The sequence below is a fragment of the Magnolia sinica genome, chromosome 3 (assembly GCF_029962835.1).
Source record: "Magnolia sinica isolate HGM2019 chromosome 3, MsV1, whole genome shotgun sequence".
Taxonomy (NCBI): domain Eukaryota; kingdom Viridiplantae; phylum Streptophyta; class Magnoliopsida; order Magnoliales; family Magnoliaceae; genus Magnolia; species Magnolia sinica.
Window position 1 is genome coordinate 20,445,115 of NC_080575.1, and position 20,541 is coordinate 20,465,655.

Consider the following 20,541-nt stretch of genomic DNA (forward strand, 5'->3'; position numbering starts at 1 on the left):
TTTATCTTACTTGTAACTTGAAGGTCCAAGGTGGGAGGAGGTTGGTCCCTACAGCCCTAGGAATCACCTTGATAAGAGGATACCAATGCATTGATCCAGACCTATGTTTGCCAGACATCCGTAGCTTCATTGAACAGCAGATCACCCTTATTGCAAAGGGTCAAGCGGACCATATTCGTGTTGTGCAACATGTACTGCAGCAATTTACCCAAAAGTACTCTTATTTTGTTAAGCAGGTAATTCTCTTTGCAGATAGTATTCGTGTTACATCTCATACTCAAAATATAATTGCAATAGAAGACTCATGATTCTGAATATTGGTATGAGGGGGCCTATCGGCCTGGGAAAAAAAACCGATATGATACGGGCATATATGTATTTAATGGTGTATTTGACCATGTTCTAATAAGCAATGTTTTCCGGATCGTTTTTCCATAATGTATCACACCCTTGCGATATGGATACATCGATTATCACATGGGATATATCGGTTACATCCCGTAATTTATCACTCTTGTTGGGAAACATGGGGAAACATTGGGAAATTGGTTGATTTTTTCAATGAGACTGTTAAAAAAAAATACATAAATACTCACTTAGAAATGAAAACGTCATAAAAAACAAGTTCACATGATAGGTTTCCTTTGTATGGGGTCCTAATCTATGCGTTGTCTAACTGAACTAATGCAAGTATATTCAAAGTCAATTCATATAATTTATAAATGATAGAAGACATGTATACAAACACAAGCAATACATTCAAAGCAAAAGAAGAAGTAGAAAACTAGAAATATACTTGTGAATGATGTGTGGTTGTGGTTTAGACCCACAGAGCTGTGCGGTGGCTCAAAATCATCATCTCCATCTTGACGGGGCTGGGCATACTACTGCTACTCTACAAACCAACAATACTATGCATGGGTCATAGTAGAGTGATACTAGTGAAGATACTCTCTAACATAACGCTGACACTTTTCCTCTCTAATTTGAGAAAATTTCCTCAATTTTTCGCAAATCGGCCCATCTTCCCCCAAATTTTAAAAGTAGAGTGTATATGATGATGATTTCATCAAACATTCCTAAATACTCTGAAATAGGGGCCAATTGACTGCTGATCTAAAGTGAAACTGGACAATGATTAGAAATAGGCCTCGGCAATCCTCTTTGATGGACCAATGGGAATTTTTAAGCCCAATCCGTAGAAATAAGGAATCTAACTTAGATTTGATTGGATTTACTAGCAGCTGTTGCTCACCTGACACGATCGTACGAGGTCACAATTCACCCAACACGATCATCTGGGGTGAACAAGAATTGGGGATCGGATGCGGGCGAAATTCCTGCCAATGGCTAAGATGTTCAGTCGACTCGCTCCCCCGTCTGTGGGGGTCCGGACCCTTATGACAGGGGCGGAGAATAACACTCTATCAATAACAAGAAAAAAAGTTTGACCATGCGAATTTAACTTCTCCCAAAGGTAGGTCCACTAGTTCATTTCTTATAATCCAATCTGAGAAATTTCTCATACTTCTAGTGATCCAACCCACACACCATGGTGAACCCCATCTACTCCGACTCGAATCCAACTCAACCCAAAATTCGTCTCATAGTTTCGGTTTACACGGCCCATAAACCGCTAAAAAACACCCGATTGATTGAGTTTTCTTTAAACACCATTGATACTGAATAATTTCCTTTCCAGCAATCCTCTTTAGCCCAAATGTTAGAATTCCATACCACCAAAATGCCTCCCGTTGTCCCTATTGCATCTACTGCTTCCCAATCTTTTTATTGACCCCATTAGTACGAATTAACCAGTCCATGATCTATCCCCTGCAACTTAGTTTCTTGAAAAGCTGCTAGCTGAATTTTGTAACTCTTGCACATATCCTTCACGTGCCCTCTCTTTTGCAGACATCCCAAACCCCTGATATTCAACCCATAATCTTCATTAGCAATTGACTAATCCCTGATGTCCATGTTAACCTTGCTCACAATTGCATTTTCTTTGTTCTGATTATTGTTAACCGACCACCCTCTCTCTTAGTTCATATCTTGCCCCTAATTAAGAACTGGCTGTCTTCCCCTTTCTTCTACAAATTTGAATAAGGCCACATAATCCTATGACCTATCTCCAAAAGTTACACCCACTAGCCAAGCTATTTCCATAGTCACTTTATCCTTTTTAATACCTTGTGCCATCGAGATCTTCCTATTCTATGAAAGCCTCAGCTCAATACCATCAGTAGCTCCTGTCCTTTCCTCTGAGCAGTTCCCCAGTGCGTCAATGGTGGTTGTTTGATGGCCAATGGGGTCATCACAACAAGGTTGTCCAAGCCTTCATTGACCATAGGACTTTTTTTGTTTAGAGATATCAGAGCCTTGACCTCCTTTGATGCGGCTCCATAACCCTCTGAATGCTGCACATGTCATCAAGGGGGGGTGGATCTTCTCCTTTTAAACATAAGGGGCCATTTGGGTGTTGCCGACTTTATCCTGCCAACCCTACCTCGCCATTCGCAATAATTGCTGCTGTCGGCATCTTTTATGGGCACCACTATGTTATCGTCTCTACTCTGCTCTTGCTTCTCGATGTAGCTAGCAGAAGAAAATCGGCAACCACATGCAGTTGTATCAAACCATAGGACCAAATCATCCCCGAAACATACCTAATCTAAGATAGAGATTCTTCTACAACCAACGAAAGGGGAAAATATGCAAAAACCATTGAATAATTGAAGCTCTCACCAATTTTGATGGCCTAGATCATATGCCCCATGCATGCAAATATGCAATTGCACAAACCCTAGCCCAAGGCTTATGGAATAGATAAGAAAATGTCCCAAAAGCTGTTGGACAATTTTTGTTATTGAGTTTTATATGAAAGGGAACAAAAGAAAAGCCCTAAAACTAATCTGGGCCTTATATCAAAGCATAATTGTGGGTTGGATGTTATAATCTCAAATCTACAATTTTATTTTAAAGGGAAAAAGACTAAACAATTCATATCTACTTAAGAGAGGCATAAGTAAAGAAAAAAATAAACTAAAATTCGTCTAAAAATAAAGTAAAAGTCACAACTTAATAAAAATGTTACCAAAAGACATTTTTGCGACCCGAAAGTGCACTAGGGTACCATAATGCATGGTCCATTGATGGGTCTACGGGTTTGGCCCATTATGGAAGATATTTGGGCCAATTTCCATGCTTGAATCCATGCCAAAACTCATCGGCAAGTAAATCAGCCCGATGCATCAACATTATGTCATCCGCATCCTCATTACTTCTCCTCCTCTCTCACTGCAACCACGCTCTCTAGGAGGCTTCTGTGCGATTCGGATGGTGGAGTGATGGACGATGACTGCATACATGGCCTTGTGGGACGTTGTCTCTGCCCTAGCTCTGTCGCTACCGACCTTTCCTGTTGCTGCTCTTGCGGTATCTCTGGATTGAAGTGCTCTGCATCGAGTTGTAAGGGGTTGGGGATGTCACACGTGCCATCGAGTTGTAAGGGGTTGGGTTCCTCTCGTGTGAAAGATAGGTGAAAGCACTTGCATGATAAAGTCGGCAGACGAGCCCGAATATCAACTCTTATACACGGCCCTTTCTTGAGATCTCTTTCTTCCGATCTCTCTTCAGCAGCTACTAATGCACGTGTCACACTTTCGTTGGACGTTGGGGCGACTCAATTGCCTTTGTCGTTAATGAGATCGACACATGTCGCTTCAACCTTACTCCCTCCTCTACGTAGCAGCTCCTCTGCCCAGGAGATTGCACTAGCTTTACTATGACCAATAGGGAAATAACATCGCCTTTCTTCCACACCCGGTGTTTCGTGGGAGCATTATTATTATTATTATTATTATTATTATTATTATTATTTTTAACACGCACACACACCACCACACACTCACACCATAGTGGGATTTCACCACCTATGGGTACTCAAACCCTTGACCAGGTGTTGAAACTCCTAAGAGTCTACCGCAGGAGCGTTATTTGGTGCTGTCTTCGAACTTTCTCCCGTCTGCCATTGCAGACATACACCCATCTTCACCTACTTCCTCCTGCTCTTCCTCCAGCTCTTGCAACACTATTACCTTCACCTTTGCATTCTCCACCCTTGAAGAAATCATTCTGTGAGGGATAGAAATCTAGCTTTTTCTTTTTAATTCTCATACGAGCAAACCTCAATTCTTCGCTGCTATCCGTTCAGCTATCAATCTCTATTAGTGTTCCGATACAAGCTCCGAGCTCTCTGAAAATGTCATCAATCCAAAATTCTTGCGGGGTATCCCAGATTTGATACCAATGCTCCTCCCAGCTGAAGACAGACCACTCCTCCCATTTCTTATTGTTTTTTACCATACCACCCTGGCTTGAGTTACAAGCTGAGAACACAGCCTCATCATGTTCTTGGCACCCCAACGAAACAAGCATGATGTCCTCCTGAAGCCTTTTGACAACCAAATCTTCTACCTCTATTCCATTGCAATTTTGTGTTACCCATTCCCCCAAATCCAGTTCTAACGAGTATAGTTTTACTGTGGCAACAAAGCAAAATTCGAAGGTCTTAGGTGAGTTCTGAAAATCTTTTCTGTGTATTCTTACTTCCAACCCTCTCTCCATATGCACCCTCCAAACCCATTTCTCACCGGGATTCCTTGCTTCTTTGACCTTGGTCCCCTTTTCCGATTCGTTCAAAACAACCTCTTTGAAGGATTTTCCATTAACTGTTCCTTTCAAACTTGAAGAAGGGTCCATTGTCTGTGCCTCTTCCTCCCTGTGTCCCACTTTCTTTTTTCCCTTTAGTATCTGTCGTCTTTTCTTTACTCCAAAGTCCAAACCATCTCTTCTTTGTTCTTCTGGCCCATATCTTGCCTTGTGAACTTCTGAGTTTTTTACCACCAAAACTCTACCCTTCCAGCAGCTGAACTGCACATTCAATCTCCTCTTCCGAGCTCATTTGAATGAAAGCGCAACCTCTAATTGTGTTTGTGTTTCTTTCTTTTGGGATCACTACTTTCATGACAAAACCAGCACTTCCAAACACTCTTTCAAAATCGACTGGTATCCACCCTTCCTGAAAGCTTTCTATGAATAAGGTTTCATATTCAGACAATCAAGAGGGTCCCTACCTATTAGTTCCCTGTAATGTCGATTTCTTTCTGATCACCATCTTCCAACCCCCTTGTTCTTCCATTCTTGTTACAAATATCCCATCTAAAATCATAGAAAGCAAGAAAAAAAAATGTGCTCTCATGAATTATTGACTCAAGATATTAAAAATCATCATGTTGGGGTACTTTTTGGTCATCAGTCTTAACTAATTCCCCGTTTCCACCCAATTGTCGCTAATTTGCATTCCATATACTATGTTTTGGTCATATTAATTTTAAAACCTTTGGATTCTAAGTCATCCTTCCATAGTTCTTACTTTGTTTATGCCCTCCCTTGTCTCAGCAATCAAAACTATGTCATTTGCAAACTATGTACGTTATGGGGTACTCTTCTTGTAAATGCCTTGTTAACTCGTCCATAATCAATGCAAAAAGATAAGGGCTGAATGTTGACCCCTGGTGTAGGCCTACAATAATTGGAAACTCACTTGTCTCACTAGTGGTCCTCATTTTTGTTACAACAACTTCATACATTTCCTTAATCATGTCAACAGGTCCTCTTGAGATTCTTTTATTTCTCATTACCCACCAAATCAACTTAAAGACCCTATCATATGCTTTCTCTATAAGTCATTAAAGGCCATGCAGAGTCCCCTCAAATTTCTCCATCAGCACTCTGAGTGGGAAAATAGCCTCAACAGTTGGCCTTCTTGGCATAAATCTAAACTGATTTTCTTAGAGAGTTTTGTGCTCTTATTGCCAGTCTCAAACCCACACAAAATTGCATCAGGTTGGCAACTTGCATGTAACTTCTGCTGCAACTTTTATCATGAATCCAGGCATAGGCTTATTACTCCATCTTAATTTATTTTCCTTCATCATGCTACACTTATTAAATCACAAATACTAATAGAGTTGACTTATTAACTGTTTCTACAAATTAAAATTACAGTTATTAAGTGCATTACAATGCAGGAAGGGATGGTAAACTCAGGTTTTCTTAACAGAGTTGTCAAGAGGTGTTTCATGTTTATGACACAGGTGTCATAGATGACCACCATTTTCAAGAAAATGGAGTGCCTTTATCACATAGGTGCCTCCCAAAATATTTCTTTGCAACAATGTGAAGAATCATGCATTTGTAAAAATTACATACAATTATATTGCCTCCATGTTGTGCTGTGTGATCTCCTCACATCTCTTACTCATTATTTACTGTTAAGGATGCATAAACATGTTTTCGTCTCTTTCCTACAGATTGAAACTATGGATGAATTGTTTGAAGCACAGTTCTCACCGTTGGCAGATTCAGGACGTTTACTAAGCAAGTGTGGTAAATGCGTTCGGTACATGAAGTACATCTCAACCCAACCATCCCGTTTGTATTGTGGTACCTGTGAGGAGGTTTATCATCTTCCTCAAAGGGGCACCATTAAGGTAATATAGTGTCCATCAAAAACTAAACCTGTGGTTTGGAAACTATTTGTTTGGTTAAGGACATGTCCATGCGTCTGTAGGTATATGAAAATCTGTCTATTGATCGGATGGTTACACTGCCCTTCATCTTGGAAAAAAGTTGCCATAAGATCATGGCTGTTAGATTTCCTATTAGATACAGGAATACATTGGTCAAACCCATTTCCAATTGTTTACAAATAATTCAGAAGAACATTCACGATGACCAGGTACCAAGACTTGCATGTTTGATAGATCTAATCCATCCATCTTAACTAGATAATGAACCCTTTTTGTCACACCACCAAATAGATTACCCGGCCCAACAATTTGGTCAGTTTGCTTGTCTGATGGGCCACAGATATACAAAATTTATGGACAGTGTTAATGAGAATATATCAATGTCCACATTCAGCATGCATGTGTGGCCATGTATTGACTAGACTGTCCTGATTTTAAGACCAGGTCATCTACATAGTGAGGCTCATTTGGTTAATTGGCTTACAACTCTAGTGCCCACACATGGTTGGCATGTGTCAGTTTGTAGACATTATTGTGGACAAATAATTGTAGCCTTAGCAAAAGTCTATAGCCATTTGAATCTTGCAGTTTGGTCCACCGGGCCTGTGCTTTTCAAGTCCTAAGATTGGAACTGCAATGCCCAAAGTTTTCCAAACTTGGGACCCTTGCAGTGTCAAATTGATACTAAGCACCCTAGTATTCCAAAGGCAAGTAGAAACGCATGATTTATTTTGTTTTATTTTATTTTATTTTGGGAACCTTTTTAATCGAAAAGTTAACTGGTCTGAGCGCCTCAAACAATAGACCATAGAAGACAGTATACTATCCTCCATTTATTAAGCACATTTTCGGGAAATCTGCGGTCATAATGATCACATATGATAGAGAAGGAGAATCAACCTCTCTTACCTTACTAGTGATGGCATCGAGGTTGACAATGTGATAATAACTTGTTGGATTGGGCAGGATAAAGTAAAATGCCTTTTATTTTCCTTTACCTAATCAAAATAAAAAGAGTGGGAAATGAAAAGCTTGCATTGTTACATTTTTCATGTATTTTCCCAGTACTTCGGTTATTTTCTGCATGCACACTTTGTGCAACTTAGTTTAGCTGAATCTAAATGTAAAGAAAAAGAAATACGAGTGTCTCAATCTCTCCCTAGTGAATGAGTCAAAACATTGTTGTTTTCCACTCATAAACAGTTCTTCTGGTTGGCCTTTTAAAAGAAAAAAAAAAAACAGATCTTCTGGGCATGTCAAAAGAATTTTAAGCATTTAACTTTCTTCCTTGAGACTGATTAACCAATCTATGTTGTTTCATCAGCTGTATAAGGAACTTGTGTGTCCTCTCGACAATTTTGAGCTATTACTGTTCTCCTTGGCGGGCCCAGAAGGCAAGTCCTTCCCCCTCTGCCCTTATTGCTACAACAGCCCTCCATTTGAAGGGATAGACACACTATTCGGTGCCCTTAAGACGGGCAGTTCGAGCAAGTTGGGCAAGGGAGCCGGCATGCCTTGCTTCCTCTGCCCGCACCCCACATGTCCACATTCTTTGATAGCTCAAGGAGTGTGTGCTTGCCCTGAGTGCAATGGGACACTTGTCCTTGATCCGGTCAGCGCCCCCAAGTGGAGGCTTTACTGCAACATGTGCAACTGCCTCGTCTACCTCCCTCAGGGTGCACACAAGATCTCAACGACACGTGACCGGTGCCCTGAGTGTGACTCGACGATCATTGAAGTGGATTTCAACAAGAAGACAACACCATTGAGCGATGGAGCCACTTTGCATGTGGGGTGCATCTTGTGCGATGAGTTGCTGCATTCACTTGTGGAGATGAAGCATGGGAAGTCTTTTTTGAAGCGGGTGGGAGGGAGAGGGAGAGGGAGAGGCAGAGGGAGAGGAGCAGGCAGGGGGCGGGGACGTAGTGGTGGGAAACGTGAGGACCCCAAGATGAGCTTTCGAGATTTCTGAGGCAAAAATGGTCGATTCAGCATATTCTCAAGTAACATCTTGAGTTTCTTGGTAACTAAATACATTTTATTTGATGCATCTTTTCTCATTTTGATTGATAAGTGCTTGTTATGATTGTAGTGACAAATCTCCAATATTTTTTTAAAATATAGTGACATTCTCCCTGTTTTCCTAGAAAGCAATATTTACTTGATATTATTCCCATTGTTAGAACTATCTCAAGAAACCCGTTAATATCATGATAATTTTCCTGCTAAAATATACCTTTTTTGTTTAAAACAAACATTTCTGATTTCCTCAACTCATTTTTTCTTGTCCCCCCACTCTTATCTCTCAAAAATGTTGAGAAAAACCCGGAAACTTGAAAATACCCAAGGAATTTCTTTGTTGAGAAATTGCTTTGACTCAGATTTGTCACTTTGATTATGGTTTGTGGTAAAGCTACATCTTGCATTCAGTGTGCTCATGCACGCCCTTGTGCATGTTTGGCTTTGCATTTCAAATTTGGGAAACAACAGCAGATTCATGCATTATGAAGATGAAGAACACTGGTATGTAGCTCAAGTCGTACAAGTTACATGCACCCTCATGGGACACATGAAAACATGTGTGGTGATTGGGAGTGCTTATATGGTCCGCCACCTCATGTATGGACTATATCCCAAAAGCAAGGAGACTGGATTGTGGTGGATTGTGGTTACCATCCATTCAGTCGCCTGAACAGGAATGGTCAATTTAAAACAGAGCTATCCAACCAGATCACATACCAGTGGACCATCCATGTGGTGGCCAACCAGATCGAGTTTTCATTACCACATGTATGTTATGTGTACTGTGAGGGATCTGCACATGCATATAATTTCTACGAGTCAAACTGCACAATGGCATCCTCTTTATAAGGATTTTCATATTGAGGAATTCTATTTCCATACACCCACTTCAAGTGAAACATACATGTGCCAATGTGACAAGGGTGCAGCTTTAAGTTTTCTATTTAGTAAAGTTAGATCTCTTGCCTCTAGGTTAAACATTTCATTTGCCCACAAGCAGGATTCTATCCCTCTCCTTTCGCTTTCAATTTAAAACGTCATTATCTTCTTTGAAAAAATCCAGCATGTTCGTCAGATTGTCCCCCTTGGTTTCCTATCCTAAAAATCATGGTGGTCCACTCATCAGGCGGGTGAGACATGCACATAGAATGTGACTGTTGGTTGTCATTTTTTTTTACTAATCCATTTTTACGATGTGACCCACCCGAAATTGGAGCAATCAGATTTTTGGGCTAAGGAACATTTGCCATAGGGATTATCTTTCACCATCCACACAAGCATTCAACATTGGAATCACAATGTGAATCTCTTGGGTTCTCTTAGCACACAAGCCATGTTCGCTCTTGAAGCTGCGACATTTGGGAATAACATACCTTTCACCGTATTTTGGGCTCTGGGAAGAAAATCAAAAGAATTTATTGATTTATTGTTGATTGTAGAGGAAGAAAAAACTACCCTCTTAACGGTTCTCTTTTTTGTTTCTGGCACAGAACAAAAGGGCAGCTAAGGTATTTATGCTGCAGGTAGCCATAATCCCTTGGGAGGTTAGCTTTTTTATGTTTTGAGATGAAAGAGTTCCCAGGTTGAAGACTACACTTACTATGCCAGAAGCGTTGCATTTGGTGTGAGATGTTGAGTGTTAAAGCTCAAGGTTTTTAAAACATGAGCATGGCTTCCTCTCCTTGTTATCTCCGTTTGAATCTTATTGAGTTCTGTGACTTCTGTATATTTTGAGGAGAAAATAATGAAAAATGCTCCAGTGCTTCCAGAGCTCTGAAAGTTATAGCGCTTCTAGTTGCATCCATTCAGTTGGACAGTTCAATCGATCAATCTGAACCATTTATTCACTGCAGAACATATGTTCAGGACGACTATACAGAAATCACATTGATCAGATGATCCAATCCATCCTTGATTGACCTTGTGAAAAATTATAAGCAATCCATGATTGTCTCTAACAAATAAATGGATCAAATGGTTGATTGGACGGATCGTGTAAAACAATCTTGGCTGTCCATATTATAGTCTGTTGGTCAAATGTTTAATATTTGTCATATCAGTGGGATGTTTGCATTGGTAGCCCATGAAATGTGCATTGGGTATTGTAACTTCGTAGATTGTAGGGAAAAACAAAGGAGAGAAATCAGAAAGTTGGGAGAAGAGAGGGAAATGGGATCGGACAAGTGGACGTCCACACCCTCATCCCTCTATTATATAAGAAAAAAAATTGTACATGTACCTTAATAACAAAAACAAATACACCCGTCTTGTCCCAAACTAACGTAATGACAAATTTATTCTTAATAATAACAAAAAGAGATGTACAGTCATCTTGTGTGAGGGAACTGACTTGGGTTAGAATGGACAGCCTCCATCATCGGGGGTTGAGTTGACTGGTTGTCAATTTATGCTTTACCCTTCGCAAAAGAGTGAGTGTGCTATGAATAAATGTTCTTGGTTTGGACCTTTGTTCACATTAGTGAATCGAGTTCAAGTTAACATTTTGGGGGTCTATTAGCTTGAATTGTGATTGTGATGCATGGAAAATGGTTTGATCCTTAGACCCGAAGATGTGTAAAGGTCACGGTCTTGATTGGTCGACTTTGTTGTTCTTATGAGGTCAATAAAGTGCATGTAGCTGGATACTTCCATCGGGAGTCGTTGATTCTTGCATGGGCTAATAAGAGATCTACTGATTTCAATCTGGATAAATAAAGGACTCATCAAGTTATTTTTCCACTTGACCCAACACCTTGAATGTTTATAGCTTCAATCTGTGCCATTTCTCTCTTTGACGTGAGATGTCTGATTAGCTCATGCTGGCTTCCCATGAAGATCCCAACATTTTTTTTAACATAATGATTTGGAAGTTTATAGTGGGAGCACTTCTTCGGTCCACGACCTCCTTCCATTTCCCGATGACCACGTTGATTACCTTTATCACCACGAACATCACCTCAACATCAACTAGAAAAGGAGGCTAATGTAAAGTTGTCATTAGCTTCACTTCAAAAGTCACTCGAAGAGTCAAAAGATAATGTTAGAGGTGAGTATACATCTCTCATATAAAAATAGCATATCTATGTCACTCAAAATCTGGGCACCAACTGGTTTATATTCACTTTTCAAACTCAATAAAAACTTAGCCACACATAATTCTTCTAGTTATTGATGTTGTTTATCTAAGTCAATGGTAAGAGGTTGGTACACATTTAGTTCCTTTTACATTCCTTTAAGTTTTGAGTAATATTCGCCTAATAATTTATCTTTGTTAGAACTCAAATATTTCTTCAAAGAATTAATATTTATGAGATTTTTGTTTGATGAATACAACTCTTGTAATGCGTCCCACACTTCCCTTGTAGTATCCAAAAGCATTATATTCACATTAATAGATAGTTGTATACTTTCCATAGTCATGCCATAATCTGAGCATTATCCTAGATTTATTGATCATATGTACAAGCACTTTCAATAGGCTTTTTAGTGGTCAAATATTTAATTTTCCTTTGGCTATTAAAACACTTAAATGGATTTTGACAACTAAAGATAATTTGTTGGGTTCAATTTAATAGAGGTCATCTAAACCATTACAAGATTGGATGGATTTATAAATCTAGTTTGCGAATTACCTTTCATCTCAATTGGAATAAGGAATAGAATAAATACTGTAAACTTATGTGTACTACACATCCCCACGTTCCAACCGATTACAAACACGACATTCAATGAGAGTATTCAGCCCACACGTTCACATACTTTGATTGAGCACACAAGAGGTGATAATCATGAACACATCATCTTCCTTCACATGCATAGATTATTACAAACGCTAGCACCAAAAAAGAAAAGAAAAACCATAACTTTTTAAAAAAACTTCTCAATAAAAAAGGGATCAAATTGACCAAAAATTTTTTTAAAAAAAAAATTGATAAGAGGATGGAAGGATTAGGGTTGAAAGTTGGGCGGGTTCAACCCGACTGACCCCATGACTAACCAGACATTAGGTTGGGCTTGGGCAGTATGTATCGGGTTTGGTCTCGGGCTTGGGCCATACAAACACCAACCCGATAAAACTTGGGTTGGGCTCGGGTTGAGGTCTCGGGTTGCCCGACCCAACGTGAACCTGATCAATATATAAGTTCTTATAAGTTAATTATAATTGAGTGCGAATCATCTATGTTGAAGACACATAAAATTCCAATGCCGCTAATAAGATATGCGGAATTTCTCTATCTCAAATAGGTTGCTTGCTACACAATATGACTTTTAAAGGAATAGTTGTCCTATATTTTAGTTTGTTTATTTAGAAAAATGAACTTCTTTACAATAAATAATTACATATATAATTAATAAAATTATAGGTACAAAAAATAGGACGTATATTGAAAATATAATAGACTAATGTAATAATGAAAATATTAGCATATATCTACCCAACCAACCCGACTGAGCCCACTTGGGTTGGGCTAGGGTTGAGTACCAACCCGACCCAACCCGCCCGACTTTCAGCCCTAGGTAGGATGATTAAATCAAAGACAATGCAGCTCTGATAACATGCAGCTTTGTTGGTTGAAAGCAAAGAAGAGTAGAAGAGAGAAGAAAATAGAGAGAGTAAAAAGTTGGGAGAAAAGAGGGGGAAATAGGATTGCGCTTGTATGGACTACAACATTGTCGTCCCTTTATGTATGTGTGTAATGACTCACATCCATATATGTTAACAGAACGGTCTTGATCAATGCATTGGGCTGTCCAAGTGTCTCGAACAACCAATGACACTATAATTAATAGTGCTTAAAGATCATTGGAGCATTTCTAGATTTGGTTTGGTTGTGTTTGAAATCTTAAAAATTTTAAAAACATGGTTATGTGGTCAGGCTGCATTTGGATGCTCAAGCCTTAAAACGGTCTCGCCAAATGGACAGACCGTTTGGATATAAAACATACATCATGGTGGGGCCCACGGAACTTAAGCACACCACGCAATCCGCTTCCGTGTAGAGCCTGCTTCAGATATTTTAATAAAGATTCTTTTCCTTAAATAAATAAATAAAGGCTTTAACAAAATGAGAAAGAAAAAAAAAAAAAAACCAACATTGCACTGTCTTGTCTCTGATACACCCTGGAAAAGCCAAGCCAAACGCAATCGGTGGGAATCTTGTTTGTTAGAATTCAGCCAAACAAGCCCACATTCATCCATCTAACTTCATCAGTGATCATTGAATATATAGTTATCATCATTCAAAAAAAAAAAAAAAAAACAATTCCTATATATATATATATATATATATATATATATATATATATATATATATATATATCAAATAACAATTGCTACCTACGCCGAGCAACAGGACGGCCGTGGCTGATTCTCCGTCACATCCAACTTAGTCCCTTTAAGCATCAACGAACCAAGAACTAGTGTCGGCTGTGCGTCGCCACTAAGCGACTTCCGTCTCGCCGCTCGGTAAATCTGCTCTAATACCATGGTAAAAGCCTTTTCCACATTGGTGGAGTCCAATGCTGACGTCTCCAGGAAGAGCAGCCCCTCCTTCTCAGCGTACTTCCTCCCATCCTCGGTAGGCACGGACCGCATACTGTCGAGGTCGGACTTATTTCCGACGAGCATGATAGCGGCATTGGGATGGGCGTAGGCTCGGAGATCGTTGAGCCATCGTGGGACTTGTTGGAAAGAAGGGAAGTTGGTGATGTCGTAGACTATGAGGGCTCCGAGGGCCCCACGGTAGTAAGTGCTGGTGATAGCACGGTAGCGTTCCTGGCCAGCAGTGTCCCATATCTGGGCCTTTATTAGCTTTTCTTCAATGAAGATTGACTTTGTTTGGAACTCAACACCTACAGTGGCCCTGCATTCGATGTTGAACTCGTTCTTCGAGAATCTTTCTAGCAGTTGGGATTTCCCTACACCTGAGTCTCCTATCACCACCATCTTGAATATGTAATCCATCTCTCTCTCTCTCTCTCTCTCTCTCTCTCAATCTATCTCTCTATCTTCTTGTAGAGGACTCCTCTCCGACTGGGACTGATATTCTCTACAACGCCTGTTTTAAGCGGAATCGGATTGCGTACTGAGTTACTCAGTACGCTTTTATCGTACTGAGTAAACTCAGTTGGGGCCACTGTTAATGTGTACAGTTTATCCACACCGTCCATCCATTTTTACTGATAATTTCAACGGTTGATACCAAAACTGAAGTGAATCAAAAGCTCAAGTGGACCATTACACAGGAAACAGTGTGGAATAATGATTTCCACCGTTGAGACCTTCCTAGGGTCCAAATTAATTTTTATTTGTCATCCAACCTGTTCATAAGATCACAAAGACATGGATGAAGAGAAACCACAAACATCAGCTTGATCCAAAACTTCTTTGGCCTCCAAAAAAAAATTCAATGGTAGAGGTTCAATCAAACTGTTTCCTGTAGTGTGGTCCACTTGAGATTTTAATTTGCTTCATTTTTGGGATATAGTCATAAAATTATCTGTTAACATGGATTAATAGAGTGGATAAAATAAATAAATAACAGTTGACCCCACACAGTTTACTCAGTACGCTAAGGGTACTGAGTTACTCAGTACGCAATCCGCTTCCGCATACTCAGTACGCAATCCGCTTCCGCATTACACACCCTAAGTTTGTGGGGTCCACCATTTTTTAAAAAATGTAAAATCCACTTCGTCTATCAGGTTCTATCATTGAATTTAGGTTTTAAGGACAAAAATCAGCTATGCTCGCAACTCGGATGGGCCACACCAAATGGAACAATGGGGATGGGGCACCAAAGTATGTGGGACCCATCATGTTGTATATGTAAAATCCACTTCGTCTATCAGGTTCTTTCCTTGAAGTTATGGCCTATTTCCGAAAATTAACTACGCCCACGACTCGGATGGGCCATACGGCCACGTGGAACAATGGGATGGGACACCAAAGTATGTGGGGCTCGCCATGTTGTATATGTAAAATCTATCCGTTTATCAGGTTTTGTTCTCGATGCTGAGCACTAAGGCTAAAAATCAGCTACACCCACATCCCAGATGGGCCACACCACATGGAAAAATTGGAATGGGTTGCGAACCACAGGGGCTGCGTAAAACAGGTAGCCTATTCCGGTCCGTCTCTCGTTTGAGTGTTTGGGGGTGGTGTGTTGTGGTGGGGGGTGACGCGGTTTGGCCAGCGTGCTGCCACTAGACAGGTGGCAAGTGTTCTGTGGGCCCCACCATGATGTATGTATTTAATCCACGCCGTCCATCCATTTTTACAGATCATTTTAGTGCATGATCCAAAAAATGAGGCAGATCTAAGTCTCAGGTGCACCACACCATAGAAAAACAGTAGTGATCAAATGTCCACCATTAAAAACCTCCTAGGGCCCACTGGAATGTTTATTTGACATCCAACCTTCTGATTAGCTCATACAGACCTGGATGTAGGGCAAAAAAAATATCAGCTTGAACCAAAACTTTTGTGGTCCCAAGAAGATTTTAATGATGGGCGTTCAATCAACACCTTGTGGTCCACTTGAGATTTGGATCTACCTTATTTTTGAGGTCACAACATAAAGTGATCTGAAAAAAATGTATGAACGGCCTGGACGAAAGATATACATTATGATGGGGTCCACAGAGCACCGACCACTAGCCAGTAGCCAATCCGTTTCCTTGGTGGATAAGTTTAATGTACAAATCGATGCACGGGACCCACTGTTATGTTATAATGAAATCCAATCCGTCCATCATGTGCGTTCCCTCCTGTTATCTTAGAACGCCAAACTCAACTGAGATAGACTGTTAAATCATGCCTAAAACATCTAAAATCACATGTTTTGGCTCATTTAAATTTTGAAATGGCCTGATTTTTTGTCAGAAGCATCTTCTGAATGAATTAGATAGAAAATAGAAAATATGATGACCCCACTTACAGTCTGGAAGGTTTTTAATGGTGAGTGTCCCCATCCCATCTGTTTCCTGTTGTGTGGACCACCTGAGTTTTGGATCGGTCAGATATTTGGTTTCAATTGGGAAAATTAGGGGCCCCACATGATGAACAGATTGTATGTCCTTAAAGCATCACGGTCGGTCCCACACATACATTTGTAGGATAAGATTATCGTAGAACCGTTTGTATTGGATCTGACCACAGTTCACCCCTCTTGTCTTCGAGCGCCAATTCCGTGAGGCCGTGACCGTGGGGCCCACTTTGATGCATGCGATGTATGGAGCGGATTAGTTGCTACACGGGTAACACAGCTTAGTGTGTATTACTTTGCTGGTGGGGCCACCTTGATCAAGTTTTTGTGTATCCACGCTGTCCATCCGTTTTTTCAGTTTATTTCAGGGCGTTTTATAAAACTTTTTACCAAATTCAAATATCAGGTGGACCTTAACCATTGGAAAAGGTGGTAAATGATCATTTAAAGTTTTGTATGTCATAAAAGTTTTGGATCAGGCTGATATTTATATTTTCCATTCATCTAGGTCTGTTTGACCTTATCAACGGGTTGGATGGAAAATAAACTTTACGGGCATGGTTGCAGTGGGCCTTGGGAAGTTTTCAATGGTCTGTGTTCAATCAGTACTGTTTCCTGTGTTGTGGTCCACCTGAGATTTGAATCTATTTAATTTTTGCTAACATATCCTAAAATGGTCTGGAAAAGGGGATGGATGGCATGGATATACAACATTTCATCAAGGTGGGCCCCACAGTAAGGGTAACACCTAAACGGCTCAGGTGTTGTATAACCACGCCTTCCATCCGCGATGCCAGCTAATTTTAGAGCACGCACCCAAAAAAGATACAGACTACATCGTAGGAAACAGTGGTGATTGAATGCCTACCATTGAAAACTTCCTGTGGCCCACCATATTGTGTATTTGCCATCCAACCTGTTGATAAGATCTTCCAGATCTAGATGAAGGGAAAACACCGATATCAAGTTGATCCAAAATTCTTGTGGGCCACAAGAAGCTTTTAATAGTGAAAATTCAATTTACACTGTTCCCTGTGGTGTTGTCTACCTGAAATTTTTATAACTTCAATTTTTTTCGCTTATGATATAAAATTCTCTTTAAAAACACATGGACGGAGTGGATACACAACACATACCTCAAGGTGAGGCCCACGGTCACGGCCTCACCCTATCTATAACCACACTCAATTTACATGCCAACTACTTGAAGCAGAGCCGACAATGTGTCAAATGTTGTATGATATCCCATCCGTCGAGATTGATATCCCATCCGTCCAAAATCTCGACCCCACCATGAAGATCACCTAAAGGGAAAACTCAAGCTGACCCAATCATCATTTCCTTGACACATGGATGTCCCTTTTTCTACAGTATGGACCACATGATGAGTGGATAAGACTAAGCTTTCCATGGATTGTTCTTCATGATGGGTCCAGAATTTCGGATGGGTTGGATTTTGCATAAACTTGATTTTTTTTTTTTATAACTTATTTGATAGTTGTATGATAACTTATTGTCCAACCAGTTGCATCTGAAACGCGCCTTTCCTTTAAAGAATATCTCTATTTCCAGGAAGAAATTAATACCGTAGACTCTTCTGTATTATATTTGTTTTTTCTTTTTCAAACGCTGGTGAACTTATGCTACCAAAGCCCTTTTTTAGGATACGGAAATAGGGTTTTGGACAAAAATATCGTTGGTATTTAGAGCAAAGCAGCTAAAAAAATTGGAGGTATTTTAGTTTTCATGGGTTCATCTATGTTGGTAGAGGTCTAGTTTGGTTAGGTACGTTTTGTTTGGGTGAAGTAAAATAAGGTGAGTGCTTCGCGTGGGCTATACTAAAAACGAACCACGGGCCCACTTATCACAATTGCTAACGTCCTATATTTTCATTGTTTTGAATCTCTAAAAATTCTTGAATTTTTTTTAATGTAATTAACCTATATTATCACTTACTGGCCATTAGCACTCAATGTTAGTTTATGCACGGGTTGAACCAGTAAAGAATTGCACAAGTCCGATTAATCAACCGTAGGAAGCCAACGAATCCGCCCAATCACTTGAACATCAAGTTTAGCCCCATGATTTACTCACGTAGGACCCAAATCTAACCAACCCATCGTTAACTAATCAAGATAATCATAACTAAATTAAAGATCTAAACGAAGCCGAGTCAGATAAGTTCTGGATCTTGACTAATAGACCAAATCAACCCCGTTACTCTTTTAGCCTAAAACTGGCGGTTTAGAGTAGTCATGATCAAATCTCTACTTTAACTAGTTATAAATATGCCACCTTATGAACATAGTTAATCCAAACTCTAATCATTGCCCACGAGAAATCTCAACACCTAATTTATTTCAAAAATGACCTGATTTTCCGAACAAGCTCTAGACCACTCGTTAGTGGGCCACTAGTTTCAAAACTATAAAATAATGTCCGTCTTACTGAGCTTGACGTCCATTGCGGGAGTCGGACCTCGGTACTGTCCAGAACCGCTCAACTTGAGTCAAAGGACTAGTGCATGAGAAGTACAAATACCCTAAAGGAAGAAGATGAAACTTAATTGAATTGGGTCGTCCACTCTTAGTAAAGTTGAGAATTTCGGACCGTCGGTTTATGACCAAACTTCACACATGCAATAAGGATATTTTTCCTCTCATATCCGTATAGCCGCAGCTCCGATCGACCATCGGTGACCGTTGAACAGACTTCTAATCATATCTGTTGATCGGCGCATCCAAATGGCGGGCCGATCATATCCATACGGAGATCATCATTAAGCTAACTATCCCACGGTGTATATCAATATGTACGCCCCATAGCGGGCCCTAGAGCTTAGAAAGACACTCTCATAGGGCTAGTATAGTAAAAACCTAACCCTTGAGGCCATTTACACCAAATCTGGCCTTATATAGGGACTTCTTTGGGACACCCCTCTCCCCATACGAATTTACCCTAGAGAAAAGAAAGAGACAAAGAGAAGAAAAAGAGAGAGAGAGTGAGTGAGAGAGAGAGAGTGAGAGTGAGAGAGAAAGTGGGAGCCACTACCTTGTATGCACCCCCGACGGCCGAATCTCGTCTATTCCGACCTCTTTCTCCCCTTCTCCCTCAAAATTTCCAAATTTCTTTTTATTGGAAGAGGAATCTCACCCTAATTAAGGTAATGTGGTAATTCTCCCTTTAATTTTCATGAATTTCAGCTTTATCTTTGATCCTTGTGCATTCTACACAATGTAGGGCCCTGACACTTCAAGCCTACGGACCCGGAGCCGTTAGGACCGCCTCTTCACTCTCTGATCGTAATTAGGTGCGGACTATTATTCTTAGGTGGCCTAATACCAATTTTAATATGAATCTAATGATTTTGCTTGTTGGGTGATGTATTTGGGTAATCTAGAAAAACCTAGACAAGACTTTATACTTTATGTCCTCCCCAAATCAATATGGAATGATTATGGAATGTTGATGTTTCTCAACATGATTGGGTATGAATTTGATGATTGCTTGTACATTCCTTTCTCGATTCTTATATGATGTTTACTCATAACATGTTTGATACTCTAACCCTTATGTATTTTTTTTGTACTATGAGATATATGAAATGCTTGACTTCTTCACTAACCCAGACAACACACATGCATATTTATTTCATAATATTATTAGCATTTGCCTTGTAGAAATATCTGAATTTTTATGTTTGGAAATAATGAATGCACGATGTCGCTTGTGTTAGTAGATAAACTCTGATTGTTGAAGTATTATTAAATATCATTAAACCCCTGGGTTGGTCAGGAATCTGGGGTGAGAAACGGTGGTCCTGTTGGCAGGATTATCCTGAGGCTAAACCTGTGAATTTGGGTGGATGCTTATGGGCGACAGTAGTTGGATTACATGGGTTGCTTGTATCCGATGTCGTCTGTCACGTATTCGCT

At 40.0% G+C, this 20,541-nt stretch overlaps 2 protein-coding genes across 5 annotated transcripts in view; one reads left to right on the forward strand and one right to left on the reverse strand.

Moving 5' to 3' along the window:
- LOC131239665 (DNA topoisomerase 3-beta) overlaps positions 1–10,473 on the forward strand; it is a 103,711-nt gene extending 93,238 nt beyond the window's left edge. For 2 of the 4 annotated variants that reach the window (XM_058237496.1, XM_058237498.1), the window contains 3 exons: positions 24–236; positions 6,378–6,557; positions 7,921–8,781. In XM_058237496.1, the coding sequence (XP_058093479.1) occupies positions 24–236; positions 6,378–6,557; positions 7,921–8,568 (1,041 nt within the window). In that variant the 3' untranslated portion in view covers positions 8,569–8,781. Of the gene's footprint in view, positions 1–23; positions 237–6,377; positions 6,558–7,920; positions 8,782–10,108 lie in introns of those variants that run through there. The other 2 variants (XR_009168314.1, XM_058237497.1) reach the window with 2 other exon arrangements.
- Positions 10,474–13,948: 3,475 nt separating this feature from the next.
- LOC131239667 (ras-related protein RGP1-like) lies at positions 13,949–14,623 on the reverse strand. Its single transcript, XM_058237499.1, has one exon. It carries the CDS (start codon positions 14,581–14,583, stop codon positions 13,957–13,959), a length of 627 nt encoding a protein of 208 aa, XP_058093482.1. The 5' UTR covers positions 14,584–14,623; the 3' UTR covers positions 13,949–13,956.
- Positions 14,624–20,541: the final 5,918 nt, after the last annotated feature.